Consider the following 13,343-nt stretch of genomic DNA (forward strand, 5'->3'; position numbering starts at 1 on the left):
CCTCAAAGCCAGAGATCTGTGGGCAAAGCAAAGTGCCCTCCCTGGGAAGCCTCCTCCATCCACCTCTGCCCCCCTCCAACCTTACACATGTATGCACCGTATTAGTTTCCTTATGCTGCTGTAACAAATGACCACAAATTTAGTGGCTCAAAACAACACACATGTATTACATCGCAGCTCTGGAAGGCGGAAGTCCAAAATGGGCCTCACTGGGCATGGGGCATGGCGTCAGTCAGCAGGACTGCGTTCTTTCCTGGAGGCTCCTGGGGAGCATTCGTTCTCCTACCCTTTCCAGCTGCTAGAGCTGCCTGCATTCCTTGGCTGCCCTTTTACATTCCCAGCGGCACTGTACAAGGGTTCCAATTTCTCCACTTCCTCAATAACACTTGCTGTTTTCTGGTGTGTTTTTTTTAAAAGTATTAGCCACCCTAATGGGTATCTTTGCACATATTAAAATATATTTTTATTGATTTCAGAGAGGAAGGGAGAGGGAGATAGAAACATCCTATATAGTAAAAGGCTAATATGCAAATTGACCAAACAGGAGAACAACCAGTGGCTATGATATGCACTGACCACCAGGGGGCAGACACTCAATGCAGGAGCTGCCCCCTGGTGGTCAGTGCGCTCCCACAGGGGCAGCGCCGCTCAGTCAGAAGCTGGGCTCATGGCTGGCGAGCACAGCAGCGGTGGCTGCAGCGCTAAGGACCCCTCAGGGGATGTCTGACTGCTGGCTTAGGCCCACTCCCTGAGGTCCCGGACTGCTAGAGGGTGCAGGCTGGGCTGAGGGACACCCCCCAACCCCAGTACCCAAATGTCGTGCACTGGGCCTCTAGTTAATGATGAGAAAGAATCATTCATTGGCTGCCTCCTACACTCCTCGAACCCACAACCCAGGCATGTGCCCTGACTGGGAATTGAACCGTGACCTCCTGGTTCATAGGTCAACTCTCAACCACTGAGTCACGCTGGCTGGGCTCACCCTGCTATTTTGGTGCCTCACTGCATCAGCTCCATCTCTGTGGCCTTAGTTCCTGGCCACTCCTGATCCAGATTTGGGAGGTGTTTTTGGTGCTGTTTTCTTGAAACAATGTTCCCTGGAGAACTCTACTTTTGCAAGACTGGTAGTGCCTTGGTGTGTGTGTGTGTGTAAACTAAGTTTCAGCAGCAGGGAAATTGTCGGAGAACTCAGCACTTAGCAGGACATTGTCTAAAACATTCAAGAAATAGGAATGGGCGGGCCAGTGGGGGACAAATTAACTAAGAAACTTCAGAAGCAAAGGGGGGAGCTACAGAGAACATCAAGGTTGGAATCCAAATTGTTCTAAGACAGGCCAATTTCAAGTCAGTGGCTCCACGCCAGCCCCTGACTTCTGGTTGGTAGACACTGAGCTGCATCCTTTCTCTGAACAGATGACACATGAAGACAATTCAGTGGAGCTCCAACCCCGGTCCTCTTACAGGGACTTACCCCAGCATATGGCAGCAGAACAACCCCGTTCCTGGTCTCTGGACTTGTTGTTACGCAGGTTGAGGTCCATAGAGAGCAACCAGGGTGACAAGTTTGCCAGTATCATGGAAGCGATGGGGAAGTTTGGCCCCTTCCAGCGAAGGCTGGTGGCCCTGTCCTTCATCCCCAACCTCCTGGCGGTCGTGTTCATGTACGCTGACCTCCTCGTGGCCGCAGAGCAGAAGGCCTATTGCAACACCAGCTGGATTCTGGCCGTGGGCCCTAACCTGTCAGAGGCTGAGCAGCTGAATCTGACCCTGCCCCGGGACATAAATGGCAGCTTCCTGACCTGCCGCATGTTCCTGCCTGTGAACTGGGATTTGGATTCCATCATCAAGTATGGCCTCAACTACACACAGTCGTGCAGCCAGGGGTGGGTCTATCCTGAGAGCAAGACGCGATCAGTGATCAATGAGGTGCGACTTGTCCTGAGTTGCCGGTAGCATGGGCCCAGAGATGTGCCCCACCCCTCCCCAAACAAGTGGAGAAACTGAGTCTCAGGGAAGGGAAGCAGTTGGCCCAAGGTCACCGTGCAGAGGAAGGGCCGAGGCAGAAACTTTGAATTCTTGCTTCCCAGCTCTAGCCTCGCCCATCTTAGCCAGAAAGCTAGAGTGGATTTGGGGGTAGGGACAGAGGCAGGGTTTGCCATCTGTCCAAGGAGTTGCTTCTGCAGTTGTGGCTCTGCCCTCTGAACTCACAGAAGGTAGGGAACTGGAGAAAAAAAGCAGTCTCAGATGCAACCTGGGCCCTTCAGAGCACAGACCTGCCAACCTGAACCTCTGGGCTGGAGCCCAGCATCTGCATTTGGGGAAGGGTCTTTAGTGATGTTGGCCTTTAAACAGGGACCTCTCCATCTACCCCCTATCTTGGCTCCGCCCCTGGTCCCTCTCTTCAGGCCTAACTCCCAGAGTGTGCCAGATGCAGGATGGACGGCAGGGGTGACAGCTGAGGCCTGCTGCCTGTCCCTGTCCCAGGCCCCTTCTGCCTAAACGCCCACCCTGGGAGGAGACTCCGTCTCGGGAACCAGACGGCTGGCCCTAGGCGGAGGCCTGTGGCCAACCCCTGCGTGTAATCCCCAGTTTGATCTGGTGTGCGGTGAGGAATTTTCCCCGGAAGCCGTGCAGTCCATGTTCCTGACAGGCCTCTTGACGGGGGCGCTCATCTTCGGGTTCATAAGTGACAAGTGAGTCTCCCAGAGTTTCTTCTGGTCCCTAGGGCGCCCCTGCCTCCTCCTCATGGGCACGCAGAGCTGAGTCTCAGACTGAGGGAGGCAAGGGTGGGGACACTCTGGAGGCCCATGGATGGTTCAGGACCTGGCCCGAGTGTTGGGCTGTGGCCAGACTCGGAGGTTCATGCGCTTGACACAGCCTTCCTTCGATGCCCCCAGGCTTGGCCGCTACCCCTCCATCCTGCTGTCGAACGTGGGGATCATCGTCTTTGGCTTTGGGACAGCTTTCGTCAACAGCTTTCACCAGTACCTGTTCTTCCGCTTCGGGGTGTCCCAGGCCCTGGTGGGCCACAGCATCACCAGCATGGCTTTAAGTGAGGCCAGGCTGCACGGACGGGGTGCATGGAGGGGAGTGTGCACCGGGAGGGCGGGATTTGAGATGATGGGGGTGGGGGGGAGGGGCCACGAGCCTGCAGGACCGAGTTGCCATCCAATGGCACATGGAGCGGAGGAAGCAGCCTCCGCCTCAGGCTGCCTAGAGGGACAGAGAATGTGTGCTCAGTCTGAACTGTCCCACGCGGGGCTGGGCGTCTCAGAAGGCTGGCTGCAGGAGCCGCCCCAGGGACCCCGCGCCAACCCGGGTGTGTCCTCTTGGCTTCCGCACAGCTGTCGAGTGGCTAGTGGGCGAGCACCGGGCCCACGCCATCATCCTGAGCCAGTGCTTCTATTCCCTGGGGCTCATTTTCCTGAGTGCGTTTGCCTACAGCTTTTCCAACTGGCGGTTGCTGTTTCTGTTGGGCACGGCCCCCGTGTTATTCCTCGTCTCCTTTATCTGGTAAGCCGTGGGCCCGGGGCAGGCCCGGGGCAGGCCCGGGGCAGGCCCGGGGCCGGGGCCGACGGACTTGGAGATTGAGGGTTGGGAAGGATCCTCGAAGGGACGGAGTGAGTGGATGAGATGAGAGAGAGCCAGGGCAGAGCCTCTGGAACCCCAGCATTAACCCTCCTCAGAAGAGACCCTTAAAGGGACGCCGGAGCCGGTCAGAAAACCAAAAGGCAAGATTCAAGGACAGGAGTGGTCAGGGTTGAGGGCAAACAAAAAAGAGTCTCGTCAAGTTGGTCTTGATAACCTTGAGTTGACTTCCCTGGAGCAACAGGGAGTTGAGGAATGAGGAGGGACTGAAAAATGGAGCCACTTAGGGGACAACTTTTTCACAGTGTTGGGCTGAACTCCCAGCGATGTGGATGGGCTCTAATAAAGGGTGTGGGCATGGAAGACAGTGCCCTCCGTGTGCCTGGGTAGGTGAGGATGACCCTGGAGATAGAAAGTAGTTGAGCTCTTCAAGGTGGCTGAGAGGAAAGACACTGCCAGGCAGGGGAAATAATGGCCAGGGTGGCACCGAGCAGCTGCGGGACCTGTGTGTGGCTTAGGAAGGGGAAGGGACGAACTTCCAAGGAGGGACGGAGGACATCTTGAGGTTGACGGTCACCTTCAAGGCCTCCGTTATCTGAATGACCTCATGCTGGGACAGGATGGCCACCCCTGAGGCAGAGATGGGGCCCACTTGGGTGTCTGGGGCATCTTGGAGTGATGAATAAAGGAGGGTGTGCCATGCAGGATTCTCCCAGAGTCCCCTCGGTGGCTGTTGGTGAAGGGGAAGGTGGAGGAGGCCAAGCACGTACTGCGCTATGCAGCGGACATGAACAAGAGGACCATTCCTTTAAGCCTGTTGGACAAGGTAAGAGGCCTCGGGCCCAGTGTAGGGCAGGGCTGGGGGTTGTGGAAGGGCCTCTTCCCGCCTCATCCTTTCAGGTGGGGCCTTGGCCCAGAGGGTGTCTCTAGCCCACTGCTTGAAGGGAACAGTGACAGCAAAATCAAATCCCGTCAGGGGAAGACCAGAGACCAGGCTGGCACTGTGGGGGCAGGGCCTTGTGGGTCTTGTAGGGGTGGGAGCAAGCTGGGGTCCCCGCCCTGCCTCTGGCTGGTCCTGTTTGTCCTGTAGCTACAGGTGCCTGGAAAGAATGTGACCAATGCCTCCATCCTGGACTTCTATAACAATAGTCAACTGCGCAAGGTGACCTTGGTGATGGGCTGTGTGTGGTGAGTCCCCAAGGCTGGCCAGCAGGGACTGCAAACAGAAGTGCATGCCAGGAGCTCTGGTGAAGGAATGGGGCATGGCCTGGCTGCAAGGGAGCAAGGCCTAAGGACCGGGCGTGGCCGGTAGATTCCAGATCTGTGTGTATTTCTCCCTTCCATTCCCACCCTGCACCCCCTCCTTCACTTCTGTCTTCATTTTGCCCCGTCTGCATGAGGGTATCTGTGTGTGTTCTCTCTCTCGTTCTCTCTGAGTAGTTATCTTCCGGTCTCATTCCAGGTTTAGTGTTGGTCACAGCTATTCTACACTGACCTTGAAGATGAGGGATTTTGGTGTGAAGTACCAGATGAGCGCGATAATTCCTGGCATGATGGGGATGCCTGCCCGGCTGTGCAGCCTCTTTCTCTTTGAGCATTTTGGGAGGAAGTGGACTATGGCTGGGTCTCTCTTCCAAGGCAGCTTCCTGAACTTGCTCATTCTTTTCATCCCCTCAGGTACACCCCCTCCCCCCTCCCCATGCCTTCTGTCAAATCCCTCCCTCGTGCCTCTTGCCCTGTCTCTCCAACAAGACAGCCTGGGAGTCAGCATCCTACACCTACAACCTACCTTCTCTGCAGGGGCCCAGGTACCTCCAGAGCAGGCACTAATCGCTAGAGCACTGCCCTCCCTAGGCAGTGGGGTCCCCAACACCAGGCACTCACAGCTCTCAGAGGCCTGGGAGAGGGTGAGCTGTCTGGAGTAATCGTCCCTGTGTGGGCAGGAGAGTGGGCAGCCTTCTTCCACTTGATTTCAATCCACATTAGATCAGGTGATGCATCCCTGGGTGTGCACAGATGCATCAGTGCACCGGAAGGTTGCTGGTTCGATTCCTGGTCAGAATATGTGGGATCAACCCCCCATAGAAGGTGTGCAGGAAGCAGTTGATTGATGTTTTGTTCTCATATCATTGTTTCTCTCTCTCTCTCAAAAAATCTATTTTTTAAAAATCTTTAAAAAAACCATGTGAACAGTTCTGGCCTGTTTGGCTCAGTGGATAGACTAAGTGTCAGCCCATAGGCTGGAGGGTCATGGGTTCATTTCTGGTCAAGGGCACATACCTTGGTTGCAGGCTCAATCCCCAGCCCCAATGGAGGCAACCAATCGATGTGTCTCTCACCTCGATATTTCTCTCTCTGTGTCTCTCTCTCCATCCCTTCCACTCTCTCTAAGAATCAGTGGGCAAATATCCTCAGGTGAGGATTAACAAGCAAACAAAGGGGGAAAAAAAGTGAACAGATGCAGCAAAAATAATCTTTCCACTGCTACCCAAGGCGTGGCCTCTCATCTGTAGCCTCTGATTGGAAAATGCCTGTTAGCTGTAACTTTACCAGGAAAGCAGAACCTGCCCGCTGAACCCAGGGGCACAGCATCCTGGTGTCCCATAGGCTCAGAACTAAAGAAGGAAAGCCAGGGGTTTGGGAAGCTGGCAATATTTTCAAAATTTCAAAGAGCCCTAGGGCAAATGAGTAAACCCCCCCTCCACCACCACCTCCAGGTCAGCTCACAGGGCTAGAGAGTGACAGGGCTGAGGATGTGGACATTAAGATGTCAGTTTTCGCCCAGTCAGAATTGCTGCCCACAAGGACCCCCTCAGCTGCTGGGGCTTGGACTAGGGCCACTGTGTCCAGGGTCTGCCTCAAGGGGGCTCCCTCTCTTTCTCTGAGGGTTGGAATTGTGAGCCTCTTGACTGGGTGGGACCTTCGTTCTCTGAGACGTTGGTAGTGTGGACTGGCTAAAACAAAATGGTGAGACAAATTCCTTTTTCAATTTCTATTGCTTGGTGTTGTTTTTGTTTTTGTTTTTTTAAGTGAGTCTATAATGCGTCAAGCAGAAATGTTTAAAATTCTCCAACCAGTGAGAGAAACTAGGACTGAATCCCCGCTAGATATGTCTGCTCTCATCCCAGGGCCAAGAAAAGCTGGGCTCAGAGTGGGGAGTGGGGCCGACAGGACCAGGATCCAGCAGAGGCTGACGAGGAGGGGTAGTGAGCCCTCAGCTCCAAGTGGCTTCCCCTGCCTGAGGCATGGCGTTTCCTGGTTCCTTTCTCCCTCTGCAAAGGCACCTAAGGATGGGGGTGTTTCTGGGGGAGGATGTGGAAGACAGGAGACTGCCTGGAGGCACAGGTGTGGGGGCCGAGCCCAGCAAAGTAGATGCTGTGACCTCCCATCCTACCGGCAACTCCCCCACTGCTGGCTGGGCCTCCGCAGACGGACCCTCTCCTCTGACCACACACCTGAGTGGGCTGGCCAGGCGGTGGGATGGACTGTTGAGATGCCTTCTGAGAGGGGTTCAGGGAGAGCTGATGGGCAGGCCTCCCCTACCTGGCCTGATGGGAAGATTGCCCCAAACTCAGGTGGTCACATTGTCTGGCTACAGAGTTGAAAACCACGCTGATGTTGTTGATCCTGGTGGGACAAATCAGCCTGACCGCCTTGATCACCTTGTTCTTCGCCTACGGTGCCGAGCTCCTGCCTACCATCCTCAGGTACGGGCCTGGTGGGAGCAGGCCATGGGGGTGAGAAGGCGGGACAATGACAAGATGAACAGCAGCGGCTAAGCTTGGGCATTCACCCGGTGACAGGCAGCTTACATGGATTATTCCATCAAGCCCTCACAAAAACAGCTCCCAAACACCATCCTTAGCCTACGTAAGACAACAGAATCCAAGAGGTAAAGGCACTGGCTCAAGGTCAGACAGAGCGAGTGGCAGAACTAGCACTGGCCCCAGGCAGTCTGTCCCGGTGTCTGCCTCGCACGGACCGGCTGGGCCGTGGCTGAGTCTCAGGCCCTTCACCGCGGGAGAGCTCGCTGATGGCCCAGTGTCCTCCTACCCACGCTCTCCCTGCACACCCCCTCAGGGTTGCGTGGGTCTTACTTCTCCCACTCCTGACCCCACGAGGTAGGCCCAGAGGAATGACTACCTGCTTTGACCAGCAGAGAACTACACTCTCCCAGGTCACGCTGGGTGTGGGGACAGGGTGGAGACTGGAGGTTGTGGATGGGGGGAGCTGATTCTTCCAGCCTTTGGGCCTCCGAGGCCCCTTAGACAAGCTCTGATCTTTCCTTCCAGGACGACGGGTCTGGGGCTGGTGACTCTGGCCTGGGCATCTGGATCCTTCGTGTCCCTGGCATTCATCACCTGGAGTCCCCCCAGCATCACCAATTATATTGGCTGCATCTCAGCCATTCTGTCCTTGTCCCTCTTCTATATGCTTCCAGAGACGCAACATCTGCCCCATTCCGATACTCTGGATCACTTTCCCTTGTACAGAAGGAGGTAGGTGTGTGTGAGGGCTTTGGCCAACACAGGGCCTGGTTCTCAAGCTCTGAAAGTATGTCAAGTGCTGTCCATTCCTGCCCCTGTGCCCAAAGGGCCTGTGACGTAAGAGCCACCGTGTCCACAGCTTCTTCCCGCTCTCCTGATGCTGCCACCCAACTCTACCCATCCCAGCCCCTGCTCTCCCGCCCAGCCTGGGCCAGGTCCTTTCCTCTCTGTACCTCCTGGAAGCCTGCCTGGCCTTGAGCGCTACCTTATAGATGCCCTGGGCTCCCTGCCCTCCCAGGGCGAAGGGCACCGGCTGAGATCAGCTCTCTCGGCCTCAGCAGCTCAGGTCCCTGTTTAAGAACTAGGATCTACCCCATCCCCTTCGTGGGCACCCTGGTCTCCTAAGTGCCCGCTGGAGAAGACTTGTGATTGGCAGAACCATCATTTCTGGGATTTGGGCCAACAGAGTGCATCACTCTCTGCAAGCAATAGTGCGGGGTCCTCCGCTCATACCACAGGGGTCACTGCCTCTCTCGTTCTCCTGTCTTCCTCCCCACCATTCTCCTCAGACGCTCATTGGCATCACCAGGGTTGGGCTGTCAGTGGTAAGAGCCAGCGATAGTTTATGGCAGTGGTCGGCAAACTCATGAGTCAACAGAGCCAAATATCAACAGTACAACGATTGAAATTTCTTTTGAGAGCCAAATGTTTTAAACTTAAACTATATAGGTAGGTACATTGTTATTAACTTAATTAGGGCACTCCTAAGGCTTAGGAAGAGCCACACTCAAGGGGCCAAAGAGCCGCATGTGGCTCGCGAGCCGCAGTTTGCCGACCACGGGTTTATGGGGAGATAGACATGCAAAGAGTTATCACGAATGGTCTCTGACAGAGGGATGTCAGGACCTCTAGGAGCCCCAGGAGAGAGGAACGTTCATGTGGGGAGGTGAGGCAGGCTCCCCAAGGAGGTGACATGTGAGTTGGGCTTTGAAGGATGAATAGGAGTTTGCCCCATTAGACAAGGGGAGTGCAGGGCAGCAGAGCGACCGCACAGTCGCTAAGAACACAGGCTTTGGAGCCGAGGGCCTGGATTGCTATCTCTGCTACCACCTCCTAGATGTGCACAGGGAAGTTACCGAAGACCGCTGAGATTCTTCCTGTACCTTGAGTTTCTTCGTTTGCAAAATGCAATGATAACATAGTAATCACAATAGCTAACAGGCATTGAACATGTATCACGTGTCAGGTCCTGTCCTACACATGCCTTTTCACACTTTGTCCTAACCACCACTGCATACATGGTAGGTCCTGTCACTATCCCCCGTTTTACAGGTGAGGAAACTGAGGCACAGACAGGTTAAAAACATATGTAGCCCAGCCTTCCTCTCTCTCAGGGTTTTAGGGAGGCTGAAACCCACATAGAGCTTGGCACTGTGTCTAGCATGCGGCAAGCGCTCAGCAAATGGTGGTGGTGAAGATGGTGGGTAGGACCCCAAAGGCACAGGAGAGGGAAGGGTCCGGCTAGTGTCAGGAGATGGAAGTGGCCCGATGCTAGAGGCTAGAGGCCAGGGTCCAGCGCAGGCTCACGACCTGCAGGTGTGGGAAAGCCCCACCTCTCAGGAAGGCAGAGCCAGTCATCCCACTGCTGTGGGGAGGGGGGGCCGCCCCCGAGTTGCTGCTTTTTTTAGCTCCAAAGCGTATGACTCATGACTTGTTCTCCAATGGCTTGTTCAGGGGCATGAGCAGCAATTTGAACAAAGATGACTTGTTGGCTGAGGCTAAATTATATGGTGGAGTGAGTGAGGAAGTGGCAAAGAACACCCTTCTCAATGCCATGATGGAACCGGACCCAGCCTTGTTCAGCACACCTTCGAGGAGCAGAGAAGCGAGCACAAGCAGTCAGGATGCCTGAGGGCCAGGCCCTCGGACGATCTTGGATGGAGTTGAGTGGCTGAGTGTGGGGCCGTGAATTTCAGGCCACAAATTCTGGGCCAAGTTCAGCCCGGGGACAGGGTCAGCCCTGCTCGGAGGTTAGCCCTGGAGATCCAAAAATAGCTCCTCTGGGGGGAGCTAAGGCGTGATTACTTCTAATAAAGGTACCACGTTAGACTTGAGATGGCTCGGTCCAGTTGGTGTTGGAGAACCTGGAGACCCAGGCCCAGAGGACGGCTCATCCAGAGTCCCTGTTGTCTTTAGTTACTCCCTGGGGACAGCAAGGAGCTCCCTGGAGGGAGGGTGCGGTGGGCTGAGTCTGTGAGGGCCAGGAGTAGGCAAGGGCAAGGCTGCACCTCCACATTGCCATGTCCTCTAGCCCAGGCATCTGCTGGTGTGGGTGCACTTGCCGCTCCAGTGCAGGCTGAGGACACATTTCAGTCCCACTGGGTACACCTGTCAAGACGGGGCCGGGAGGTGAAGGAATGAGAACTCCCATCTGTACTATTGCATTGGGCTTTCCCTCCCCCTCCCTCCCTCCCTCCCTCCCTCCCTCCCTCCCTCCCTCCCTCCCTCCCTCCCTCCCTTCCTTCCTTCCTTCCTTCCTTCCTTCCTTCCTTCCTTCCTTCCTTTTCTTTTTTGTAGAGCCAGATCCAAAGTCAGTCTGACTCCAGAGGCTGCTCTTTTTTTTATATATAATATATTTTTACAAGAGGCCCGGTGCATGACATTCATGCACTGGGGGGTGGGGGGGGTGTCCCTCAGCCAGGCCTGCGTCCTCTCGCAGTCTGGGACCCCCAAGGGGTCCTTAGCGCTGCCGTGGAGGCGGGAGAGGCCCCTGCCCCTGGACTCACCAGTCGTGAGCCCGGCTTCTGGCTGAGTGGTGCTCCCCCTGTGGGAGTGCACTGACCACCAGGGGGCAGCTCCTGCATTGAGTGTGAGCCCCCTGGTGGTCAGTGTGCATCATAGCGATCGGTCTTTCTGTTGTTCGCATATTAGGGTTTTATTATATAGGATTGATTTCAGAGAGAAAGATAGAAACATCAATGATGAGAAAGAATCATGGATCGGCTGCCTCCTGCATGCCCCCCACTGGGGTTGGAGCCCACTACCTAGGCATGTGCCCTGAACAGGAATGGAACTGTGACCTCTTGGTTCGTAGGTCAACACTCAATCACTGAGCCACACTGTCAATTTTTTTTTATATTGTATTGATTTTTTACAGAGAGGAAGGGAGAGGGATAGAGAGTTAGAAACATCGATGAGAGAGAAACATCAATAAGCTGCCTTCTGCACACTCCCTACTGGGGATGTGCCGCAACCAAGGTACATGCCCTTGACTGGAATCGAACCTGGGACCTTTCAGTCCCCAGGCCAACGCTCTATCCACTGAGCCAAACCGGTTACGGCCAATTTTTCTTTTGATTTTCCCAAATAAGCATGGCCTTGGGGATTACCCATCTCAGCCTCCTTTAGGGGGTACCTTTCCTGATGGCACCAGCTTGGCTGACCTCTGACCTCCATCACCCTGGGAATAAGTCCCAGACCCTAGCTCACAGTCCCCACTGCCGTGAGGGTGAGTCTGCCCTTCCCAGCGTGGGGACCCCCTAGGCAAAGCCCAGGAATCCTTACCATTAGCCAGATGGAAACCTTTGGGTCAGGTCCTAGGCTTTACCTCCTGTCTCCCTGGAAGGGGTGAGGGGGGTGGTTCCTGAGGACAAGGCTTGGCTCTCCCCCTCCTCTCTCTGCCAGTTTATTGGCAGATCAACTTGCAAGGGAGGAGCTAACTCCCAGGAGCTTCTGAGAGCACAGAGAAGGGAGCGGGCAGGGGGGCCTCAGGTCTCCTGGGTGGCTTCTGGCACCCAGTCCTAAGCTTGCTGCTTTGAGCGTGTGCTCCCCAACGTTGGAACAGCGAGAAGCGGGTGCCCTTGCCTTCTCTTTCAGTGTCATTTTCTGGTCTCTCCATTGTTTCCCAAGTTTCCCAGGATTGCCCAGACAAAAGGTCTCGTAAAGTGTTCAGAGGACGACAGGATGTTTTCAAGGCCCCCCTTTTCTTTTTCCGGGGGACTTCTCTGTGAGCTGTGAGGGCAAAACATTAGCCACGTTAAGCACCTCACTTCAAATTACTTTGCTGGAAGGATTCAGCCAGCGCTGCAGGGAACAGGAGCAGGAGATGGGCTAGGATGGAAAACTGACGGGGCTGTGTTGGGGGCTGCAGGACGAGGCTGCTGGCCAGACCTCGCACCCCTGTGTGACTCAGATTTTCCGTACGAGCCAGGGTTATCAATCATTTCCAGACAGGACCTACCTAGTTTATCCAATCCACATAGATTAGGACCTGGAGTTTGACATTATAGATATTTTTTAATTAATTAAAATTTTGGTTTACAAACAACAGAAATTTATTTCTCATGGTTCTGGAGGCTAGTAGTCCAAGACCAGGGTGCCAACACAGTGGGTGGGAGCCCTCTTCCCGATTCACAGCCAGCGCCTTCTTGCTGTGTCCTCACATTACAGAAGGTGCAACATCATATATTTTAACAGGCTAGACCAGTGATGGCGAACCTTTTGAGCTCGGCGTGTCAGCATTTTGAAAAACTCCAACTTAACTCTGGTGCCGTGTCACATATAGAAATTTTTTTATATTTGCAACCATAGTAAAACAAAGACTTATATTTTTGATATTTATTTTAGATATTTAAATGCCATTTAACAAAGAAAAATCAACCAAGAAAATGAGTTCGCGTGTCACCTCTGACACGCGTGTCATAGGTTCGCCATCACTGCGCTAGACCCATGCTGTCCCATACAATAGCTCCTAGCCCAGTGGTTCTCAACCTTCCTAATGCCGCGGCCCTTTAATACAGTTCCTCATGTTGTGTTGACCCCCAACCATAAAATTATTTTTGTTGCTACTTCGTAACTGTAATTTTGCTACCTACTGTTATGAATCGTCATGTAAATATCTGATATGCAGGATGTATTTTCATTGTTACAAATTGAACATCATTAAAGCATAGTGATTAATCACAAAAACAATATGTAATTATATATGTGTTTTCCGATGGTCTTAAGCCACCCCTGTGAAAAGGTCGTTCAACCCCCAAAGGGATTGCGACCCACAGGTTGAGAACCGCTGTCCTAGTCAGATACAGCTACAGGGGCTTGAAAGGTGGAGAGTTGGAATTGTGTTGTACTATAAGTACAGAAAACACTGGATTTCAGTGACAGTACAAAAACAAAACAGGAAATATCAGTATTTTTTATATTGCTTATCCTATATCATAAAGAGCTAATATGCTAATTAGACCAGATGGCAGAATAACCTTCTGGAAC

At 53.9% G+C, this 13,343-nt stretch overlaps 1 protein-coding gene across 1 annotated transcript; it reads left to right on the forward strand.

Annotated features, from left to right (window-relative positions):
• The first annotated feature begins 1,130 nt into the window (after positions 1-1,130).
• SLC22A14 (solute carrier family 22 member 14) lies at positions 1,131-8,724 on the forward strand. The gene is made up of 9 exons (XM_036333844.1): positions 1,131-1,926; positions 2,590-2,693; positions 2,898-3,052; positions 3,345-3,513; positions 4,294-4,414; positions 4,679-4,776; positions 5,051-5,265; positions 7,187-7,295; positions 7,881-8,724. The coding sequence occupies exons 1-9, from the start codon at positions 1,414-1,416 to the stop codon at positions 8,089-8,091; spliced, it is 1,695 nt and encodes a 564-aa protein (XP_036189737.1). The 5' UTR covers positions 1,131-1,413; the 3' UTR covers positions 8,092-8,724.
• Positions 8,725-13,343: the final 4,619 nt, after the last annotated feature.

The sequence above is a fragment of the Myotis myotis genome, unplaced genomic scaffold, assembly GCF_014108235.1.
Source record: "Myotis myotis isolate mMyoMyo1 unplaced genomic scaffold, mMyoMyo1.p scaffold_m19_p_13, whole genome shotgun sequence".
Taxonomy (NCBI): domain Eukaryota; kingdom Metazoa; phylum Chordata; class Mammalia; order Chiroptera; family Vespertilionidae; genus Myotis; species Myotis myotis.